The sequence below is a fragment of the Monodon monoceros genome, unplaced genomic scaffold (assembly GCF_005190385.1).
Source record: "Monodon monoceros isolate NGI ecotype Baffin Bay Population unplaced genomic scaffold, NGI_Narwhal_1 Super_Scaffold_7, whole genome shotgun sequence".
Taxonomy (NCBI): domain Eukaryota; kingdom Metazoa; phylum Chordata; class Mammalia; order Artiodactyla; family Monodontidae; genus Monodon; species Monodon monoceros.
The window spans coordinates 55,100,750-55,123,266 of record NW_021703784.1 but is presented as its reverse complement, the minus strand read 5'-3'; the positions used below and the strand labels follow the sequence as shown (position 1 = coordinate 55,123,266).

At 52.8% G+C, this 22,517-nt stretch overlaps 1 protein-coding gene across 2 annotated transcripts; it reads left to right on the top strand.

The window, feature by feature from the left end:
- The first annotated feature begins 2,742 nt into the window (after positions 1-2,742).
- Positions 2,743-13,134, top strand: SERPINH1 (serpin family H member 1). 2 transcript variants are annotated; one of them, XM_029208864.1, is made up of 6 exons: positions 2,833-2,936; positions 4,454-4,497; positions 7,033-7,688; positions 8,880-8,978; positions 9,093-9,325; positions 12,114-13,134. In XM_029208864.1, the coding sequence occupies exons 3-6, from the start codon at positions 7,067-7,069 to the stop codon at positions 12,414-12,416; spliced, it is 1,257 nt and encodes a 418-aa protein (XP_029064697.1). In that variant the 5' UTR covers positions 2,833-2,936; positions 4,454-4,497; positions 7,033-7,066; the 3' UTR covers positions 12,417-13,134. The 2 variants fall into 2 exon arrangements, with proteins under 2 accessions (XP_029064696.1, XP_029064697.1); XM_029208863.1 differs by lacking the exon at positions 4,454-4,497 and having other exon boundaries at positions 2,743-2,936; positions 12,114-13,129.
- The last annotated feature ends 9,383 nt before the right edge of the window (positions 13,135-22,517 follow it).

Genomic DNA, 22,517 nt, shown 5'->3' with positions numbered 1-22,517 from the left:
GGGAGCAGAGGCATTGGAGGAACCCAGACCTGAAATGCTGGAGAGTTTCTCTGCATTTCAGACTCTTTCCTCCCTCCAAAAACAGTGCTTTTTCCAAAAAGTGCAGCCTGGGAGTGTGGGGGAAGGGCTGCAGTCAGCAGGGCCTGGGCTGGGCTCAGAGCTAAGAATAATGTGGCAAAGGCTCTCCAAACTTTTTTTTGCTGATCTTGGAAATTTAAAGGAGCCGTTGCCTTTCTTTCTTCAGGGAGGTTGCAGGGAGGCTGTGCTTGGAGTCCAGTAGACTCAGGAAGACACTTCCCTTCACTCACTCACTGGCCACGCTCACCATATGCCTTTCTGGGCATGCCATGTGCTGGGTACTGGGGACTCAGAGTGAGAAGAAGTCTCTGCCCATCCAAAATCTCCAATGACATTCAGTGACCATACAGGGTGATGACACGGAGATAACGCAGCACAATGCCATAGAGGAGGCTTCTGACCCAGTCTGAGCTACAGTATCGGTCTAGTAAGTCTGGTAGAGAGTCTCCAGACCCAGCCCCCTCCCTAGGCCTCAGCTTCCCTATCGGTATATGGTGGGCATTGGTCCTTTCTACTCTGACCTTCTAGGATTCTGGGTTTATCTAACAGAGTGAGCCTCAGTTTACCCTTCCCCCTCAGGGCCGTCACTGAGGGTCGTAGCACTCAGCTTTCCCCTAAACTTCTGGTGAGGCTTCAGAGAGCTAAGAGATGAAAGGGTGTGGAGGAAAGGAAATCTCTGCGGGATTTTGACATCTGGACCTGCTGAAAATCAAGGCAAACCTCTCTTTCATTACACCAGCTTTGATGGACCCTTAGCTGACTGGCCAATTACCACCTGAGGGCCAAGCTGGGGGTGGGGTAGAGGGTGGAGTTGGGCCTGGGACCCAGGCGATTTTCTCAGTTTCCTTGAATAGCAAGGACTTATTCTTAAAAACAATACACAGATGAGGCAGAGGGAAGTACATGAAAACCAGGACAGCTGCACCAAAGAGATGGACACTGCCCTGAGGCTAAGAGATTTTGTCAACAATCAGACCTGTCCTAAGAAAAGGATACTGGTCTGCCTCTGAGGGAGGTGAGCTCCCTGTTCTTGGAGGAACCTGGGTGCTTGCCTTTTTGGGGTACTGCAGAGAGCACTTCCGCTAGGGGCTACAGACAGGAATCCATGACCTCTGAGATGCCTTGCAGCCCAGAGTCCTCAATACTTTTATTCTAAGATTCTTTGACTCTGAGAGTTAACATTCTAAGATTCCTTGTATGAATTCAAAGATTTCATGGGGATATCATATTCTGTGATGACTACCTTAAGGTTCAAGTGATCCCTGATTCTTTGACCCTGATTTGAAGAGTCTGAAGCTCTTGGGATCTAAGGTTTCCCACAATCCTTGTAATCAGACTTTGAACCTAAGCCAGACTGAGAAGTTAGTCACTACCACCACTGGGGTAGCCAGAAAGTGCCCTCCCCTCACCTCTGCTGCCAGGGACCTGGATGATTCATCTTTTGGGTGCTGGGCTTCATTTGCTTCCCAAGATCCAGAGATGCACCTGGAAGCAAGAAGATATTCAGCACAGTTTGTTGATTGAATGAATGAGTGCGTGAGTGAAGGGTCTGTCCCTTCCTCTCCATACTGGGGTCCATAGGTTATCTATGATTTCCCTATTAAAGATTTGGGGGAGGGAGGGGGATGTCCTAAATCATCTTCTACCTTCTCAAGTTCCCTACTAAGATGTGCATACCCCCCTCAGAATGTTCATCCTAAGGGCAGGGACTTTGTCCTGTTCTTGGCTGTGTCTTCTGCACCTGGAACGGAAATGAATACCCCAGCTTAGCTCAGAGCTCAAGAGGCTATCAACTGGGGAAGGGTGGGGCAAGAGGAGTTGATAGTGAGACCTGTGGGAGAGGACCCAGACAGGGAGGGGGCAGGGACGACCAAGGACAGAGAGACAGAGACAGACAGAGACAGACAAGGAAAGGAAGCAAGGAATGACATTTCACAAAGGAACTGAGGCCCAGAAAGGAAAGTAACTTCTTTAGGGGCACACAGCATATTACTTAGTGGACAGCCAGGGTTTTCTTCCTGTGCACCCCTCCAGGCCCAGGCAGACCATGTGGTGTTTCCCAGGTGTCTCTAATACTTTCCTAGGTGAGGGTCAGGTACTGGGACTGGCCCGACCACTCTTCCTGTTGGGTTGGCCACTGAGGTTGAGCTCCAAGGTGTTCAGGATAAACTGCACATGGAGAAGGGTGCTGCCTCCCAACCTCTGACCACCTCCCCTGAGAGGAAGGAGAGGGGCCCTGACTGAGGAGGGGGTGTGTAGGGGAACCCAATTAAGTTTCAGCTCAAAAATGAAGGAATGGATCCACTTGGAGGCAGAGCTGCTGCAGGGAAAGGGGTGCTGGAAGGAATGTGCAATCAGGGGTAGCTGGCTTGTGCAAAGAGCCTTGGGGTGTTAGGGGGCTCCTCTCCGGGGAGTTGGACCCTGGAGACCCATGTCCCCTCCAGCTAAGTGTTCCGAGCTCCCACTAGGGTGCAGAGTCTCAGCTGAATCAAAGGATGCCTGCTCGCTCTGCAGTCGTGCGGGCCCCGGGCGCCCAGCCTCAAGGCAGGGGCTCCCCGGGTGCCGCGACCCCGTCCGATGAGGGGGGCAGTAGGACCCAGGGGCCGGGTGACTGCCCGCAGAGGGAGAGGCGGGAGCCGGGGCGGTTTGGGGGAGGTCTTTGGCTTTTTTTGGCGGAGCCGGGGCGCCCTCCGGAAGCTTTTCTAACTTTCCAGAAGTTTCTCGGGACGGGAGGGAGGTGGGGTGGGGGAACGCCATATATAGATCTGGAGAGCGGGGGCGCGGCGGAGAGTGGAATCCGTTCGCGGCTCGAGTGCGGCACTGTGACTGCGGTCCCGGCGCCAGCACAGCCCGGCCAGGTGAGGGGCGGGGGCGGGGGCGGGGGCGGCCCGGGTGGGGCGGGAGCGGCCGGGGACAGCGGCGGGAGCGGCCGGGGGTGCTCAAGAAAACGAGAGGGGAGAGCGGCCCGCGGGAGGGTTTAGGGGCCACTCCAGAGCCCGCAAACTGGAGTCCCTGGCACTCTGGGGACAGCTGGAGGGTTCGGCATGGAGAACCCGGGGCTGGGGGGTGATGGCGGAGCGAACCCGAGGGCCAGAGCTGAGATCAGAGCCGGGATGGGGAGTCAGGGCACTCAGAGAGCCCGGAAAAAGTGCAGGGTTCCGCACAAGTGTGGGGCAGGGGTGCTGGTGGCAGAGAGGAAACAGTGGGGCTGGGAGCCGGGATGCTGAGGCTCGTCCCTCTGCAGGATCAAGGAGGGAGAAGATGGGGTCTGGAATGCCTTCCAGCAGGGACAGGGAGGCCAGGCTGGCTTTGCATGTCGGGGTGCCAACAGTTGTGGGGTTGAGGCCCAAGGGCCAGTGGACCACCCTCCTCACAGGCTTGCTGGGGGGGCATCTGAGCCTCCTGAGGTAGGGTGGTAGGAAAAGGAGGTGAAATAGCCTTGACTTTTACTTGGCTCTTGGGGTCCCCATGGTTTGGGAGGAGTCCCCCACCGCGGCTCCATTTCTGATCAGCAGCCTGCACGTGTAGGTTATGGCAGCCAGCACCAGTCTCCCCCACTTCCCTCCAAAAAGGGGTGAGGAGGTGACCAGGACTACAACCTCCCACAGAAGGGACAACGGGGCGCTCCCTAGAAGGCTTTGAGTCACCCACTCTAATTCTGTCCACCGCCACCTGGTTCCTGGAGTAACTGCAGGGTTAAGGCTACTTAAGAGGCCGGGGTTCCCTGCCCCCAGCTTAGGGACATTCCTGAGACGGCTGGAGTGGTGGAAGAAGAATGAAACCGCTTCCAGCATGACCAGAAAGGCCTGGCCCCTCCTCTTCCCGGGCTTCCGGCTGGTCCCGCTGGTCTGCAGGGCCCGGATGGAGGCCGGATGGAGGCCGAAGGAAAATCAGGGGGCTTTGGTTCCCTGTAAGTCTCTGGCTGGGACCACACCCTCCTGTCCTCAGGCAGTTCATCTGCCCATCCCCCCTTCCTGAGGCCTCCGCGTCCCCTCCTTTTGTCTCTGGTCACCGGGATTCCCAGCAGAAATGTTTTTTCACGGGCTGTGTAACAGGACACCACATCCAGCTCTCCAGAGGGGCTCTGTGGGTGCTTCTGGGAGGAAGGAGCCCTGTGCTAGGAAGCCTGACCCCCACTGATCCTTGGTGGACAGGAGGTGGCTCCCTGCCCGCTCTCTTTCCTCAGTTTCTCCCACTGTTTGGTGAAGTGAATGACCTCCAAGGTCATTGTAGATCTGGGACTGGTTACGTCTTCCTTCTGCCAGGGGCAGTGCAGACAGGGTTCCGTATGGGGGCTGGGCCTACCAGGCCCCCTCCTCACCACCACGCCAGCTCTGCCCTATCCCATCCTCCTCACTCTTCTGTTTTCTTTCAGAATGAAAAAGGCAGGCACTGACCTCCCCCTGAGGCAGTTTCAAGGTACTTTAGCCCTCCTCAAGTGTTTGAGAGCCCTTCTGGTGGTCCCCCCCCCCCCCCAGCACCTGCTTCCCTTCCCTCTACTTGAGGGAACCCAGTCTCAACTTGGCCTGGCTAGCTGTGGGCACAGCCCTCGGTTCTGGGCTCGTGTATTTTTCTTTATGGGAGTATAAATCTTCTAACCTTAGCCTAAGGGCTAGGATTTCTCTGTAGCAACAGGGGCTGGGCTGTGGGAGGCTGGCTTGCTTGCAGTGACTTGCCTTCCTCCGTTCCTACTTATGGGTTAACAGGGCAGCCCTTCTCCATAGCTGCACATCTCCCTGCAGAGAGTGACGTTGCGGGCTGGAAGCTAGGGCCAGGGAGGCTCCGTGGCACCCCCTGGGACCTGAACCCAGGCCTCCCGCTTCCCGGGTTGGAAGCCCCCCTCTGCAGGCGGGTGCAGATAATTCAGTTTCCAGCCTGCCACGTCACCGGGCGCAGGAGCGCAGCTGTGTGGCTGCCTGAGGAATCCCAAACTAGTCATTTGGAGCTTTTTTAAAAAGCCCCTCCCAGTCCTTTAAGGTTCTGGTTGGCTGGGGGTGGGGCTGTCAAGACAGTGCCTGCCACGTGGCAAGGCTGTGAACTAGACTCCGAGACTGTCTCTCAAGGGGATGCTGGTGGCCTCTGCAGAGGTCCCAGCTCTGGCGTCAGTGGTCTGGACTAAAGGCGGCCTTTGAATAGGATGACCATATATATATGCCTGTTGTCCTGGCCTAATAATTAGTAGTGTCCCATTTTACTCTCTTAAGTGTCTTTTTTTGTACAATAATTATATGGCTGCTCTGCCTTTGAGGCTCCAGGCCTGGTGGGGAAGTAGCTAGGGCTGGGAGGAAGGCGGCCTGGGCCCTGAGATATTCCCTTCCCAATCCGTTCTTTAGGGTGAAATTCTGTCTTACCTCTGCAATCCATACTCTAGGCTACAGATCTCCTTGATACCTCCCCCCAGGCAGCTGTGGGGCTCAGTGGCCTTCCCTCCTCCCCCCACCTCTCCCCATGTACCTTTTGCTTCTCCTCTGCACTGCACCTCCAAGGAGGTGGCAGCCCAGGGAGGGGGGCCTTGGCTTGGTTCACAGGATGGCTGCAGCAGTAGAGTCTTCGCAGAAAGCCAGTGCTCCCCAGGCAGGCTCAAGGCCTGAGGGTCGTCCACCAGGATTCTGAGTTTTCCATCTTCTTGAGGACCATGAGATGGGATCTGCCAGAGCCGTGGGATCACCGCGGTTCCTTCCAAACCTTCCCTTTGCCATGTCACCTCCTCTTCCCTTGTGCTGCCTGGAGAAGCGGAAATGACCTCAAATTGGAGGAGTGTGGAAATAAGTCCATGTGGAGAGACTGTCCTGATGGGAGGCCCCAGAGAGGGGAGAGGGGCTTGTCCTAGGGGCCACTGCTACTGCTGTGGTTTGAGGAGGGGACCTGAGGGCAATCTTGAAGCCACAGAGTAGATGGGCATGTGTGGTGATGACTGTCAGATGGGAGGGAAGAATGGAATCTGAGGTGGCCCAGCTTCCTGGGAGAATGAACACACATCTGGCCACCAGCCTCTGGTGAAGGGGTGTCGATGTTATTGTTCCTTTGAGCTGTGACTTACCCTCTCCCTTAGTATCCTTCCTCTCAGGAAACCTCCCCCCCCGGCCCCCCCCAGCTTTTGTCCTGGGGATTTCACATCCGCTCCAGGGGCTGTGGGCAGACGGGCAGGCAAGTCCCTGCCGAGACAGAAGCCTGGGCATGGAGACCTAGACCCATATAACTTGGAAAATGGAGCCTGAGGCTCAGAGAGGGGAGCACACACACATGCACACATGCGAACTCAAGGTCACCCTTGGGGCAGCAGAGTAGAGCATCTGGACTCTCTCATTTAATGAGTGAACCAACTGGTGACTCATTAACATCCCAGGGCAGAAGGAAAGGCATTCGGGGAGGTGCAGGCCTACACCTCCACCCCACATGACATCCTTTGTCCAGGCCCCTGAGTTTCATGCAGACGCTGAGCCCATCTACCACTTTTTTTTTTTCCCCACTGGAAAAGGGGCCCCAGGGTTGTATGAGATCAGAGTTAATAACTAAAGACCCCAGGTTTGGGCAAGTGGCCCTGGTTTTTGTTCATTAAGGAACAGCTGAGGCCTCTTGTGTGCCAGGCACTGGGGATATAGGGGGAAGCCAGACTGGCTAGGTTTCCTACCCTCCTGGAGGTCACAGACTAATTAGGGATGGAAACAGTACATAACAAACATAAGTCTAAATGTTAAAGTTCAGTGCAAGAAATCAATAGAGCTGAGGTGGGGACTTGCCTGCTTTGGCTAGGGAGTCAAAGAAGGCCTCTGAGAGAGTGGGCAGACGAGACCCCCAATCTGGGCAACCCGGAGTTAGGTCCGGGCTCCCTAGAGCTCTGGGCCGTCTTGCTCCCATCTCCAGGGGACTTGGTGACAGCCAGAAGGCTAGGGATGGTTGTTGGCGAGGAACGACTAGGGCTTCAGGGCCGCCCTCTCTCTGCCACCCTCACAGGTCCTCCGTGGTGCTCACGACCCGCCTCCCAGCCATGCGTGCCCTTCTGCTCATCAGCACCTTCTGCCTACTGGCCAGGGCCCTGGCCGCCGAGGTGAAGAAACCCGCGGCCGCAGCAGCTCCCGGCCCGGCTGAGAAGCTGAGCCCCAAGGCGGCCACGTTTGCTGAGCGCAGCGCCGGCCTGGCCTTCAGCCTGTACCAGGCCATGGCCAAGGACCAGGCGGTGGAGAACATCCTGCTGTCGCCTGTGGTGGTGGCCTCGTCCCTGGGGCTAGTGTCGCTGGGCGGCAAGGCGGCCACGGCGTCGCAGGCCAAGGCGGTGCTGAGCGCCGAGCAGCTGCGCGACGAGGAGGTGCACGCGGGCCTGGGCGAGCTGCTGCGCTCGCTCAGCAACAGCACGGCGCGCAACGTGACGTGGAAGCTGGGCAGCCGCCTGTATGGGCCCAGCTCGGTGAGCTTCGCAGAGGACTTCGTGCGCAGCAGCAAGCAGCACTACAATTGCGAGCACTCCAAGATCAACTTCCGCGACAAGCGCAGCGCCCTGCAGTCCATCAACGAGTGGGCGGCGCAGACCACCGACGGCAAGCTGCCCGAGGTCACCAAGGACGTGGAGCGCACCGATGGCGCGCTGCTGGTCAATGCTATGTTCTTCAAGCGTGAGTCCGGAGGGGCGGGGCAGGGCGCGGTGGGGCGGGGCCTCCTCTCCCCGGAGCCCCGCCCCTGGCAAATCAGGTCAGTGTTCCCGTGCTGAGCACCACAGCTGGGGCTCCTTCAGTCCTCATTAACAACCTGTGGACCCAGAGGGAGGCACTGTTACTGAACTCTTGTTACATACGAGACACTAGATTCAGAGAGGTGTAGTGTTGTGTCTAAAGGAACGGGACAGAGATGCAAGCCCCACCGAAGGACTCCATAAGATGTGCTCCTGCCGTGTTTCATCACATCAGAGTGTTGTTGCTCGTCTTGGAATCAAATTTAGTAATCAATTCTATCTCAGTAATGAGCTGGAGAAAGGCTCCACATCTGTGATCATTACTAACCCTCAAAGCAACTTTGGGGGCAGGTGGTGTTACCTACATTTCACAGGTAAGGAAACTGAGGCTCAGCTAGGAGGAGAGAGCCCGGACTCAGGTCCAGGTGCATCTTGAATTGAAGATTCGATTTGGGCTTAATGTGTATTTTTGAGTACCTATATGGATAGCACTGTTCCTCTCATGGCATGCTGTGAGGATGAGGTGACCCCTCTTTTACAAATGAAGGGACCAAGATAGGGGTGAAAGGTCTTGCAGCCAGTTGGTGACTGAGACTGAATTTGAATACACGTCTGTATGTGACATAGGGCAGGGCTCATGCCACTGTCACGTATTCGTGGTTTTTTGGGTCATTTTTGGGGGCACAGAGACAGGGCTTGCAGACAAGAATTAAGGGTGGTCTTGGGGCATCCCCTGCCCGGGGCACAGACCTCAGTTAGCAGGTGGGGTGGGCAATCTAGCTCAGCGCATGTTGCGCAAATGCCTGACGGCTGTCAGGGCAGAGGTGGACATGGTGGTAGCTAAGCTGAGGGTCCTCCTTCTGAAGGCACCCCCTGTCATGTGGAAACAGGTAGGCCCTAAATGTAGAGAGCCATATCTTCAGGCAGCATGTCCTGGGGCCAAGACCCACACCCCCAAAGCAGGGAACGTGTACTCTGTGGGCTGGGTGCTCGGGGGGAGGCGGGCCACAGGTGAGCCCAGAAGACTTTAACAAAGGCCTTGAGCAGGGAAAAATCCAGGGTATGCAGTTGAGGGGAGTGTCTTGACAAGATGGGGACATCTATTTCTGACCTTGTGTTCTACATCCCACTACAGCACACTGGGATGAGAGATTCCACCACAAGATGGTGGACAACCGAGGCTTCATGGTGACCCGTTCCTATACCGTGGGTGTCACCATGATGCACCGGACAGGTAGGTGCCTTGCAGGGCGGGGTTGGGGGGGCAAAGTGGGGGCTTGAGGGTGCTTGGGGCCTGGCCCACCCCCGCACCACAGTGTTCCCAGCGCCGTTTCTGCTCTTCTCCCAGGTCTCTACAACTACTACGATGACGAGAAGGAGAAGCTGCAAATTGTGGAGATGGCCCTGGCGCACAAGCTCTCCAGCCTCCTCATCATCATGCCCCACCACGTGGAGCCCCTTGAGCGCCTTGAGAAGCTGCTGACCAAGGAGCAGCTGAAGATCTGGATGGGGAAGATTCAGAAGAAGGCTGTTGCCATCTCCCTGCCCAAGGGTGTGGTAGAGGTGACCCACGACCTGCAGGTGAGGGATGGCCCAACTCAAGGGCCTGCAGGGCTTGGAGGGGGGCATGGCGCATGGGGCAACCATTCACCAGCTCAGCAGGTCTGTCCTGAACCCCTCTGGCTGTCCAGGCAGTACTGGGCTGTGCTGGGGGAGGAGGCATGGTCCCTGCCCTTGGGAAGATGGTGATAACATCAATAGCTAAATATTGGGTTGGCCAAAAAGTTTGTTCAGGTTTTTCTGTAACATCGTACGGAAAACCCAAACGAACTTTTTGGCCAACCCAATATAATTGAGCACGTGCTGTATGCTAGGCACTCTTCCTAAGCACTTTGTGTGTATTAAACTCTTAATTCTCAAAACAACTTTATCAGGTAGGACTATCAACCTTATCTTACAGATGAGGAAAGTGAGGCTCAGGAAAGTTAAATAACGTATCCAAATTCACACAGTCAATAACTCAGACGTTTTTGCAGGCATGCCTCATTTTATTGTGCTTCGCTTTACTGCGTTTTTTTACAAACTGAAAATGTATGGCAATCCTGCGTCAAACAAGTCTATTGGCTCCACTTTTCCAACAGCATTTGCTCGCTTCGTGTCTCTTTGTCACGTTTCAGTAATTCTCGCAATATTTCAAACCCTCCACCAGCAAAAAGATTCACTCCCTGAAGGCTCAGATGATGGTTAGCAGTTTTTAGCAATAAAGTATTTTTAATTAAGGTATATGTACATTGATTTTTTAAGACATAATACTATTGCAGAGTTAATAGACTACAGTATAGTGTAAACATAACTTTTATATGCACCGGGAAACCAAAAAATTCGTGTGACTCACTTTATTGCAATATTCACTTTATTGTGGTGGTCTGGAACCGAACCCGCAATATCTCTGGGGTATGCGTGTATAGACTGTTCAAGCTGGAGGATTGTCCCCCGTGCAGTAATAAGACTAATCATGGCTTTCAGCTCTGAGTCACTTGGCTGGAAACTTAACCAAACCCGCTCAACGTCATTTCTCCCTCATGACCACTCCGGGTGGTGGGCAGCGGCTCAGAGAGAAGCAGTGACTCGCTAAGGTCACCCTGGCTAGTAAGCAGTGGAGCTGCAGTTAGTTCTCAAGGTGAAAACTCAGGGTGGCCTTTTTGTCAATCAGGAGAGAAAGATTTTTTCCTGTACTCAAAAGGGAAAACTTTCATCTCATTCCTTCCTTGGATTCCAGAAATGATTCCTTGACAGGTCTCTCACCTGCAGAATTGTTTCAGACTTGTTGCTGAGAGAGCGTGGAGAGAGAAAGCTTGAGATGAGATGGGGCTTAGGCTCCAAACTGGAGACTAGTGGAGCTTGTGTGGTCTGTACTGTAGACAGCACTGAGGGTTTCCAGAGGAGCCACCTGTCTCCTTCTTGCGCTTGTCCCGACTCTACCCCAGCCCTTTCTCCTGCAGTTGCTGTCATCTGACTCCCCTTCTTTCTCCCATGTTTTCCTGGCACCCTGGTTGGACACACTACCCACTATCCTGCAATAGATTGAGTTGGGAAATTCCAAGAGGGTGATTTGTGCAAAGTCAAGGGGACTGGAATAGCTGGGCCTAGAATGCCTGTCTCAGGACACCCTGACTCTCAGATCCCTAGGTCTCGTGCCCGTTTGGCCATGCTGGGGAAGTGCACTGTCCCGCAGAAGCCTGGGCCCTGAAGGCTGCTGTTCACTCAGCCGACAGTCCTTTACTGCCACCTCTTCTGCACTGAGAGCCAGGGAGAGCCTTGAATATGGGCCCTGCCTTGAGGGAGCTCTGAGCCAGGTGGGAGAGACAGACAGGACCACACACTGATAGCCAGAGGGAGGCCAGGGGTGCTGAGGCCCAGAGAGGCGCGGCTCCAGTCTTGTGGGATAGGGAAGCCTTCCCGGAAGACGTGGAGTCTAAAGGGCCCTACAGAGACAGGGTAGCCACTGAGATGCCATCGAGGATGCAGTTTCAGGGAGGCTGTTGAGTGGAGAGCGGAGTGGGACATACTGAGGGTTAAGGCTGCAATGCAAGCACAGTTCACAGGAAAGAGCTTGTCCTTGGCTTCCAGGGGTTGTGCGGAGCCTTAGAAGAGGGTGTGTGTGTGTGTGCGTTTTAACTTTTTACTATGGAAATGTATAAAAATATATTAAAAATAGAGACATTAGTATCAGGAACCCTCATGTATCCATCAACCATCGTCAACTCATGACCAATAAGGATTCATTTATACACACCCATTCCTCGCCCATCAGATTATTTTGAAGCAAATCACAGACATCATATCACTCTGGAAAGGTTTTAAGCCCCAGAGTGATGTGGTCATAGCTGTCCTTAGGAGTCTTTCTCAAACTTGAGTGTGTCAAGAACTACCTGGAGAGTTGGTTCAAAAAAGTTCCCAGGCCACCCCCAGAGATTGTGATTCCGTGGCTCTGGGCTGGAGCCAGGGAATGTGCGCTTCGTGTAAGTCCCTGGGGCACGCTGATGCTGGCGATCCACCACCCACAGTTCGAGAAGCACAGGTCAAGATGGCTCGGCGGGGCCAGGCATAAATTCTGCCTTTTCCCCCTGAGCCTTAGTTTCCTCATCTGTGAAGTGGTGATTGGAAGCTGTTGCAGGGTTTTCATGAGAATTAGGAAAGCAGTGCTTGGCAGTGCCCACACCATGTCTGGCACACAGAAGGAGGCAGGGAGTGGTAATCTCTGCTCTGAGGGAAGAGACGGGAGGAGACAGCAGGCGGTGTGGGTGGAGGGTGAGGGTCTAGGAGCCTTACCCACCGTGGCCTCACCGGCACTCACCTGGTCCTGCAGAAACACCTGGCTGGGCTGGGTCTGACTGAGGCCATCGACAAGGACAAGGCAGACCTGTCTCGCATGTCCGGCAAGAAGGACCTGTACCTGGCCAGTGTGTTCCACGCCACCGCCTTCGAGTGGGACACAGACGGCAACCCCTTCGACCAGGACATCTATGGGCGTGAGGAGCTGCGCAGCCCCAAGCTCTTCTACGCCGACCACCCCTTCATCTTCCTGGTTCGAGACACCCAGAGCGGCTCCCTGCTGTTCATCGGGCGCCTGGTCCGGCCCAAGGGTGACAAGATGCGAGACGAGTTGTAGGGCCCCAGGGTGGGTGTGGGATGGCACGGGGCAGCGGGAGGCTCCTGAGACACATGGGTGCTATGGGGGTGGGGAGCTGAGGTACTGACCTTGGATGGTCCACGGGGTGGGGGTGGGAAAACAGGGGGGCTGGCTGTGTCTGAGCAGACCTTCCCAGCCAGGATTCACTCTGCCTGGACACAGGCCCCCAGATGTCAGGATGCTGAGCCCAGAGACCCCACATCCTGTGGGAGCTGGGCAGTAGTCATGGAGCCCTGCTCCCAGCCCTGGGATCCAGGCTGCCTCTGTCAGTGTTCATATTTATAGCTGTGTGCTTTCTCATCTGTGAGACAGAATCGAGCTGGGGGTTCAGCCAAGCCCTCATGGAATGGGGGCCCTCTTCCTGATACTACCACCACCTCAGCCCCTCCCCGGCTCCCTCCCAATCTTCTAACTTCCCTCAACTATAAAACTAGGTGCTGCAGCCCCTGGGACATGGACCCCCTCCCCCGCCGTGGGTCCGACCCCAGTGAGCGGGTCGGGTATAGCTTATGGGGCGGCAGGGGGAGCTCTTGGGCAGACTCCAGTCAGGCATCATGGGGATGAACTTTATTTTTTTTCCTTTTATAGATTTTCAAAGATGGGGAGGAAAGGGGGGAAATGAGCCTTTGTTGCTGTCAGACGAAGATCTTATTTGTACAATTGTTGTTTTTCAATAAAATTTTCCAGTGAAATTTTGTCAGAGCATGGAAGGAGATTGGATCAGAGATTCCCATCTCACCCTTCCCCGGGGATAAGGGCTCCTTCTGTTAAGCCACGTTTGCTAATAGCCTTTGTCAGGCCCTGAAATCCTGGCAGATGAATGCAGGTGATACCGGGTGGCAGGCCCACTATGTGCTGAATTGGAAATTGTTTTGGCTCGGGCTACCCTGGAGAGATGGTGGCTGCAGGGCCGGAGTGACAGCGCTGGACCTGGAGCCCAGACTCTGCTGTCCTGCTGTGCAGGGCCCCAGGGTCCCAGTCTTCAGCCCCCCAGGCTTTCACTTAAAGCTGACCTCATCCACATCCAGGGCCAGAGGGCACAAGCTCAGGCTGCCCAGCTGGGCAGGACTTTGTGAAGAAGGAGCTTGTGGTAACCTTGCTCCGTGTTTGGGTTTGCAGCAGGAGATGAGGGACCTGATACAGTCCTCACATTGGTTACCTTTCATGGTCCTTGGGGCTCCTGACATCACAGCTCAGGGAGGGAGAGGGCAAGTGGGATGCACGGGACAGAAGACCAGCGGCCAGGGAGGCAGAGGAACAGAGGAAACTGGATTCATGTCCCATCTCTGCTGTTTGCTGGCTGTGTGACTTTGGGAAGGTCACTACCTCTCTCTGGACACCTCTCCAGCTTCTTTCTGTTTGCCAAGAACTCTGCCCTGGGGGTTGTTGGTCCGAGGAGGGAATCCCTGCCTGGCTGGGCAACCTAGTTGGAGTCCTCCAAGATGTGAATGGGGCTGCAGAAGGGCCAGCTGATTCACTCCCATTATTACCATAATGCAACACAACTGTTTAGAACTCCAGGTCTGTTCTGTGCTGTGAACCCAATAAATTAGATCTCTGCCCTCAGGAGGCTTCATCTAGAAGTGGAGACATAGGGACAGTGACAGGTATGCTCGGTACACTGTTCCAGTCCCCTGGATCATTCTGTTCCCAGACATGCCACACTTACTCTCCTGCCTCAGGGCCTTTGCACTAGCTGTTCTTTGTGCCAAGTGGTTCTTCTAGATCTCTGCAAGACTGCTTTTTTGTCGTCCAGAACTCAGCCTAAATGTCATCTACTCCACAAGGGCCTTCCCTAACCACCCAGTATAAGCAGCTCCTCCACAACATCAGTTTCTTTACTATGTTTTCTTGTTTTACTGACTCAGTGCTCCTAAATTATCCACCTATTGACACATTTGGTCTGTCCCCACTACTAGAATGGAAGCTCCACGAGAATAGGGACGATGACTTTTTAAAATAATTTTTATTTATTTATTTTTGGCTGCATGCGAGCTTTCTCTAGTTGCGATGAGCGGGGGCTACTCTTCGTTGCAGTGCCCGGGCTTCTCATTGCGGTGGCTTCTCTTGTTGCGGAGCACGGGCTCTAGGTGCGCGGGCTTCAGTAGTTGTGGCATGTGGGCTCAGTAGTTGTAGGTCACAGGCTCTAGAGTGCGAGCTCAGTAATTGTGGCACATGGGCTTAGTTGCCCCGCGGCATGTGGGATCTTCCCGGACCAGGGATCGAACCCATGTCCCCTGAACTGGCAGGCAGATTCTTAACTACTGCGCCCCATGTCTTGTTCATCACTGTATGTCCTGCACTCAAATTCAGTGTCATACACACATAAGGCACTCAAAACATTTTATTAAGTGAAAGAGCTGTGTTAGAAGGGCACCAGGGCTTCGGGAATCCAGAAGGGTGCTATGGGTGGGTGCCATGACTGCCATGGGGAGATCAAGGAAGACTCCCAGGAGGAAGTGACACGTAGGCTGCCTTGAAGGGTAAGTAGGCATTTCTTGATCAGAATAATGATTTTAATAATACCAGCTGGTCCTTCCTTTGTATTTTGCTTCTACTATGTGCCGAACACCATGTCGGTCACTTGATATATATATTTTATCCCAGCCTCCTAACAGCTTGGCTAGGTAGGGATTATTCCCATTTTACAGGTGAGATAACTGAGGCTGAGAGCCCAGTGGGGCTGAGCTGGGAAATGCTCCTAGCCAGCTGGAGAGTTGTTCTTCCTCCATGACACACAGAAAGGGCGGGAGAGGAACTGGCCAGATTTTAACAGGAAAGGTGCATAACCTCAGTCTGTATACATTGTCCAACTTAGTCCCCACAATAGCCCAGTTAGGTGGGAAGTCTTCCTACTCACACAGGTATAGTTCAGAGATGGGGAGACTGGACTAGAAGTTGGGACTCCTGGACCCAAAGCTCAGCCTGCAACAGCTTCCCCACCAGGTGGGCATGGGCAGTGAAGGAAGGCAGGGCTGAGTGTGGGGCTGTCCAGATGACACAAAGGGGGCCCTGAGGCCACCTGCCTCCATCTGGGCACAGGCGGGAGGGTGGTGGGAGGTCTGTGCTCCCACCTCACAGTGAGGGGTAGGGTTGCTGGCGTGAAGGGTGGCAAGGCAGGTGGTGGAGGTGGATAGGTCAAGGTTGGGCTGGGGCTGGACCAGCCATGTCAGCACCCTTGATGGCCCATCACAGCTCTGTGTGGAGCTTTCTTGCCACCTGGAGGCCACTGAAGGGACCTCCTTGTTATTTCCACCACTGTGCTTGTTAAAAGTCTCAGAGAGATGATGACCCTGCTGCACTGTGTGGGTCCTGGACATGAGTGCAAGTGTGGGGAGACGGGGATTAACTTTTACTGAGCACCGACTATGTGCCCTGCACTGCCGGGTACACGTGAGGGAAGCTCTTAATTCTTAGAGCTTCCCTCAGGGGTAGCTATTACCATCCCAAGTTATAGAAGAGAAAACTGGGGTTTAGAGAATAACATGACCAGCCCAAGGCCACCTAGCAGGTCAGTGACAGAGCCTGGCAAGTATGGGAGCGCAGGTCAGCTGGCTGTGGAGGAGAGAGGTGGTCGATACGCGTGAGCTCCGTGCTCCACGGTTTACAGGAGGCGGTCAGTAACCAATGGGATTCTATATAATCTTTACTCCAGTCCCTGCAGCTAAAACCTCCTTGAGAGTAGCCCTTGCCTGCCCATGCCCTGGCCACATCCCCAAACCCAGCACAACGCCTGGCACACGGGAGATGCCTAATAAATGCTCACTCAAAGGAAGTGGCCCAGTGGGTGCTTTGGTGCTTAGCAGCAGAGGCATTGGAGCCTGGCAGACCAGACTGGAATCCCAGTTCTGCCACTCCTAGCTGTGTGGCCCTGGGCCAGATACTTAACCTCCCTGGGCTTCAGGTTCCTCACTAGTAAGATGGGAATGATAATAGTAAGTACCTCATAGAGCTGTGGTGAGAATGAAATGAGGTAACCCATGGTACCTGGCAAATAATATGTGGCCGAGGAATATTAACTATTAATAAGAGAAGGTAAACAAATCAAGATCATACTGCAGAACTGGGATTTGAACCCAGATCTCCACAACTTTAAAGCCTGATTCTTTCCATCATGCCGTACAACCTGGGGGTCAGGCAGAGCGGAAGTGGTCAGGGAAGACTTCCTGGAAGAAGAGGTGCTAGAGGTTGGTAGGAAAGAGGGGAAGAGGCATTCTGGAAGAGAGGCCCAGCGTGAACAGAGATGCGGCTGCTGGAAGGGCCACGGGAGCCTGAGACACAGCGAGGGGCCCGGGGGAGGGTGGGGGTGAGATAGAGGGAGGCCTGGCTGCCAGGTGCTGGGCTGAACTGCTCTGAGAGGGGCTGGGAGGAGGCGGCTGACGGGGAGACCCCGAGGTCAGTGAACGCTTTTGCAGGAGCAGAGCAGTTGGTTTTGCCACTCCCACCCCTCCAATTTCCCTCCTTTTCCCACAGCCCCCGCTTGACTCATCCCCTCCCCTGGACTTTCCTCCCTCTCCTTTTGCTCATGTGGCCTCTTCTGCTGGTATCATGCCTCCCCCCCACCTCTGCCAGTGGAACCCTCCTCATCCTTCAAAGCCTATCTCAAAGGTTACTGACTCTCCAGAGACCCTTCCTGGGCCCCTGTCAGAAGCGCAGCTGCCTCTGTGCTCCCAGAGCTCTGGGGAAGCATCTCTGGGCAGCACGCACCGCATTTTCCCTCCAGGTGCTCTTGGGGGAGACTTGGTCCTTCAATACCTCTTGCTGTCACCTTTCTTCCTCTCTCTCTGTGACGTGGACATGTCTGCTCATCTCCCCTACACGCCTACCACCAGTGTTTCATTTGTCGGGGGAGCACAGAGTCCACATGTCCGGGCACGAGCTGATCCACCTGGCTGTTCCAGCAAGAATTAGAAAGTGTTCTGACACTTCAAATACACCTACTGAGAAGTGGTCAGCTCTCAGACTTCCTTTTTTTTTTCATGTCATTCCTCTGTTTTGGTGTAAACCAGAGATGACAAACTCAACAGGGGAGCCGAGAGGAGGCCCAACAGGAGGGGAGGGCTAAGCTATGTTATATAACTTATCAAGACAGGAGTTTGATGCTGCAGTCAACAAATTACATTGTCAGTTTGTCAGCTGAATTCACAGTGCTGCTAGATCTCAGGTGAAATTTAGGGCACTGATCTCAGGGAGGGAATTAGAGGCCATATGGCAGGATTTGGATGATTTAGAGCACCCCCAGCTCCAGTAAATCCCCGCGCAGCACAAGCTGCCCTGCCTGAAGACCTTGAAGTGACCTTGTCTTGGAAGTTACCCTGCAAAGTGTTCTAGTTGTTTATTGCAGAGAAACAAGCCACTCCACACTTAGTGTCTTAAAATGACAATTCATTCTTTTTCACAGTTCTGCGGGTTGGCTGGGCAGTCCTTCTACTGGTCTTGTCTGGGTTCGCTCAGGTGACTGTAGCCACTGGATGCTGGGCTCAGCTGGGATGGCTGGGCGCTGAGCCTCTCTCTTATGTGGGCCTGCGTCCCCGTCTTCTTCCTGGCACAGTGGTGGCCTCAGGATTCTGAGAGGATAAAGGCGGGAGCTAAGCCTCTGAGGCCTGGGCTCTGCAGCTTATATCATGTCGCTTCCATCACATCCTGTTGGTCAAAGCAAGTCACGAGGCCAGCCTGGATTCGAGGGGTGAAAAAGAGACTTCACGTCTGGATGGAAAGAGCAGCGAAATATCATGGGCGTGATTTCAATCTACCCCGCAGGGGGAGGCCAAGTCTCTTCACACACCAATCCCATTGTCTCCAGTCCCATAACTGGGATTAGACACTTTCCTGTCTCAGAAGACTAGTTCCAGAGTCAGATGGGGGAGGAGGAAGCAGCCACATCAGAAGAATTGCAAGATTTTGCTAATTTATATCACCAAGAAGTCTGGATAATATATGTGGGAATGTTTTCTGTGGGTGCTAGTTCATGGAGGCAGGAACACAGTTTTCACTGGGCTGGATTTATTAATATGGGTACATTTACCTAAGATTCTAGAGTCAGTGTGCCAGTTTGAGCAGCTAGGAGTGGTTTTCATTGTTTGCTTAGCTGGTTGACTGAAACCTGGATTCAACTGAGGCCTATGCTTAATTGATAGTGAAATGCCAGAATTCCTTGCTTTAACATAGAGGAAGGAATCCAGTGCTAAGGCAGGGAGCAATGTTGATGTGGATTTACCCTGTGTGACCCACTCACATACTCCCAAGCCAAGTTGCACACTCCCGACTTCCTCTTATAGGGCCTGGAGGAAATTCCCTTCACCAAGGCATGAAGAAACATGTTAGTGAGGGGAGCATCTCTGAAACATGATGCAGTACTTGTTCCCTGCAGGCTAGGGATACTAGTGAAAGACACTGCCACAGAAATGGGCTCCATGATTTTAGTGGAAATGATGGGATCCCAGGGGAGCAGAGCACAGACAGCAGCACTTGGCCATCTGGGACGTCAGATGCCAAGTGGTACTCAGAATGGTCTAACCCACAGATGTCTTTAGCAAAGACTAATTGTTTAAGGGCCAAATAGGACCAAAGGGACCAAATGGATAGGCAGCCTCTAAGTCCTCCTTAATGTATAACAGAAACAACAAAGCAAAACAACAAACAAAACCCTCCAGGCCTGGTAGCAGAAGCCTGATTTGACCCACTATGAAAGAGAACTTTGGTCCCTCACCCAAAGCCCCTTGAATGGAAGAGAGGTCAGTACCCTTCAGAGCGGCCCCTTCAATAGCACCCCAGATACATACTGTAAATCTTCCTTTTAGCAGCCTACCTTCCACAAAGGGCCCTAGGCCATTTGCCAGAGAACTGTGCTCTGTGAAAGGAAAATACACAGGCTTTTCAGGGATTAGCAGACCTTGAGCTTGTCTAATGCTAATTCCTGAGGACACAGAAAGCCACTGTGTAGAGGCTCAGGTGCGTCAGGTGACAACTGGAGCTTTGACTCAAGTCCAGGCATGGTGCCTGGACTCATCCTGCAATTGTATTTTTAGTTTCAGGGTGTATAATTGAAATTTACAGCACACATGAGCCTCTAGACCTGTGGAATAAGGGCCATTATGGTAGAAAGGGCCAAGTGGAAGCTTCTGGAACTTTTTCTTTTTACCAATCAATAAACTGGTACAGATCTGGGAGAATCGCAGAAATTTGTGCCCTCATCAAAACTTGAGAGATGTAGGCTGGTTTCTATTACATCCTACTTAATTTACTTCTTTGGTCTGTGCAGAAGGCACAGGTCTTGGAGAATGACAGCGAATTATCATAAGCTTACTCAGGTGATTCCAGCAGCTACTATTCTAGGTATGGTCTTTTTATGGGAGCAAATATACATATATTTTGTTACTTAATATGAAACTATTCATCTGAGAAAGCATTTTTTTTTTAAACTTCCTCTGCGGCAAATACCAGAAGCAGCTTTCTCTTTCTTGGCAGGGACAGCAATACAGCTTTCTCATCTTGTCTTGAAACTCCCCAAGTCTCTGATTCTCTGTTACAATGTAACCTGTGGGGATTTTGACCATCCTCCCATAACACACAACATCATACTTGTCTACTACACTGATTACATCATGTTCCTAGGATTCAGAGAGTGGAAAGTAGCAGGTACTTTAGATGCACTGATAAGATACAAATTGTGCTGAGAATGGGAGATGAATCCCATAAGAACATAGGGCCCTGCCCCCTGAGTGAAGTTTCTGGGTGTTCAGTGGTCTGGATTGTGCCAGGAAACATATATTAGTCAGGGTTCTCCAGAGAAACAGAATCAATAGAAGATACAGCTACAGATATGTGTATATAGAGATAGATACAAAGAGATGTATTATAAGGAATTGACTCACAGGATTATGGAGGCTGAGAAGTCTCGGGATCTTCTGTTTATGAGCTGGAGACCTAGGAGAGCCAGTGGTATAGTTCCAGTCCAAGTCTGAAGTTCTGAAAAGCAGGAGAGCTGATGGTGTTTAGTTCCAGCCTTAAGGCAGGGGAAGACCAATGTCCTAGCTTGAAGACAGCCAGGCAGAGAGCAAATTCTCCCTTACTCAGCCTTTTATTCTATTTCAACAAATTAGATGAGGCCCACCCACACTGGGGAGGCCAATCTGCTTTACTCAGTCTACAGATCCAACGTTAATCTCATTCCTTACAAACACACCCAGAATAATGTTTGACCAAATATCTTGGCACCCAATGGCCCAGTCAAGTTGACACATAAAATTGTCACATCCGAAAAGTGAAAGGAATTTGCTGTTTTCTGTCCCTAGTGGTAAGAAAGAAGCACACTCGTTGGGCTTCTGTGTATTTTGGTGGCAATGTATGTCACATTTTGGTGTTCCGCTCTGATTTATGGAGTAACTAGTAAGGCTGCCAGGTTTGAGTGGAGCCCAGAGCAAGAGGAGGCTTCCAGGTGTCCAGGCTGGAGGGGAGGCAGCTCTTGCTCATAGCCCTGATGACCCAGCAGATTCAAAGGTGATTCAGGTATCTGCAGCAGATGGGGGTGACGTCTGAGCCTGTGGCAAACCCCGAGAAAAGAACCGCAATGGAGTACCTAGGAGTTAGGAGCAAAGCCAGGCACCCCTTGGCAAGCAATTTTCCTCCTTTTGAGGAAGAGCTCTTGGCTGGCTGCTGGGCCTGCTGAGAATGGTCCTTGTGTGGGAGGCACCAGCAACTATGAAAAATTAATGCCTGTCACACACAATCTTCTCTTTTTTCAGGAATACTTGGGGTATATGTGCCCAGTGATTGCTTCCTGGAATATCAGTGAATCATGCGTCAGGTATGATAATACATGATTTCTCCCCTTTTAAAGTCCCCCATTTACTGGAATTGGGTTTCTGTTCCCTCCACTCCAGAGACTCTGCAAATGCCAGGTTCACCAGTGATCTCCTCATTGTTAGTGCAACGGATACTTTAAAAAATTATTTTGGAAATATGGAAAATTTCAAATGTGCATGAAAGTTGAGAGAATAGTGTAAACTTCCAAGTACCCATCACAAAACTTCAATATGTATTGACATTTTACCCATTTTGTTCAATGGACATTTTTAATAATCCATCTCATAGGGAAGCACTCATGTCTCTGATCCTGTTGACCCGTTCCCCTTGATGCTTTCTCCAAGGTGACAATCTTCTCCAGTTCTCTTCTGACCTCTCTGCTGCGCTGTGGCAGGCTCCACTCGGGGCCTCCTTCCTCTCCTGTCCCTTAAATGTTGGTGTTTCCTAAAGCTCTGTCTTGGATCGTTCTCTCACTTTCCACACTCTCCTTGGGTAAATGCACCCTTTCTTATGGCCTCACATAACTTCCCAGGGCTAGTGAGGCCCACATTTTAATGAGGTCCCCATCTCTACCTTCATCCTAGACCCTGTCCCAGGTTGAGGCCACTATATCCAGAAGCCTCCTAGATACAAAGCATCTCCCACTCAACATGTACCAAACTGAGTTCATCCTCCTGCCCAAACCTTCCGTTTCCTGTTTTCCTATTCATCCACTCAACACATAGTTATTACATATCTATTGGGTGTGTAGGCATGAATGGAAGATTCTGTAATAGGCAAAGAAATCACTGCTATAATAAAAACGATGGACAAGAACAAGTGTTGACAAGAATGTGGAGAAACTAGAACGTTCATATGTTGCTGGTGAGAATATAAGACGGTGCAGCCCTTGCCCCCCAAGAATCAGGTCTAAGCTCACAGAGGATGTTAAACTGGATGGGCTGAGATGGAGAGGGGGGAAAAGTGCAGGTGCTTTCATGGATGAGGGGGTAGACTGGCCTGACTTGGGAATGGGGGTGTGTAGAAAGGGCAGGGAGCTGGGGGGTCTGGATTATGGGGCCTCTGAGGGATGGGCTCAGATGTGGATGGCTACAGGAGTATCTGGGGAATGGCATTAACACCACACAACCTGGGCAGGCTTTGGGAGCTCCGTAGCCAAACATGGTGCAGGGGGTGTGGGGCTGCCAGTGCCCCTCTGGCTGGGCTGGGGCAGCCATAGTGACAACCTATGTGTCTTCTCAGGATGGCCTAAGCCTCCTGGACCTAGGGACAGGG

Coding starts and splice junctions, on each gene's coding strand:
- SERPINH1 (XM_029208864.1), top strand. CDS start 7,067: ATGCGTGCCCTTCTGCTCATCAGCACCTTCTGCCTACTGGCCAGGGCC. Junction 7,689..8,879: donor CAATGCTATGTTCTTCAAGC/GTGAGTCCGGAG, acceptor ATCCCACTACAG/CACACTGGGATGAGAGATTC. Junction 8,979..9,092: donor CACCATGATGCACCGGACAG/GTAGGTGCCTTG, acceptor CTCTTCTCCCAG/GTCTCTACAACTACTACGAT.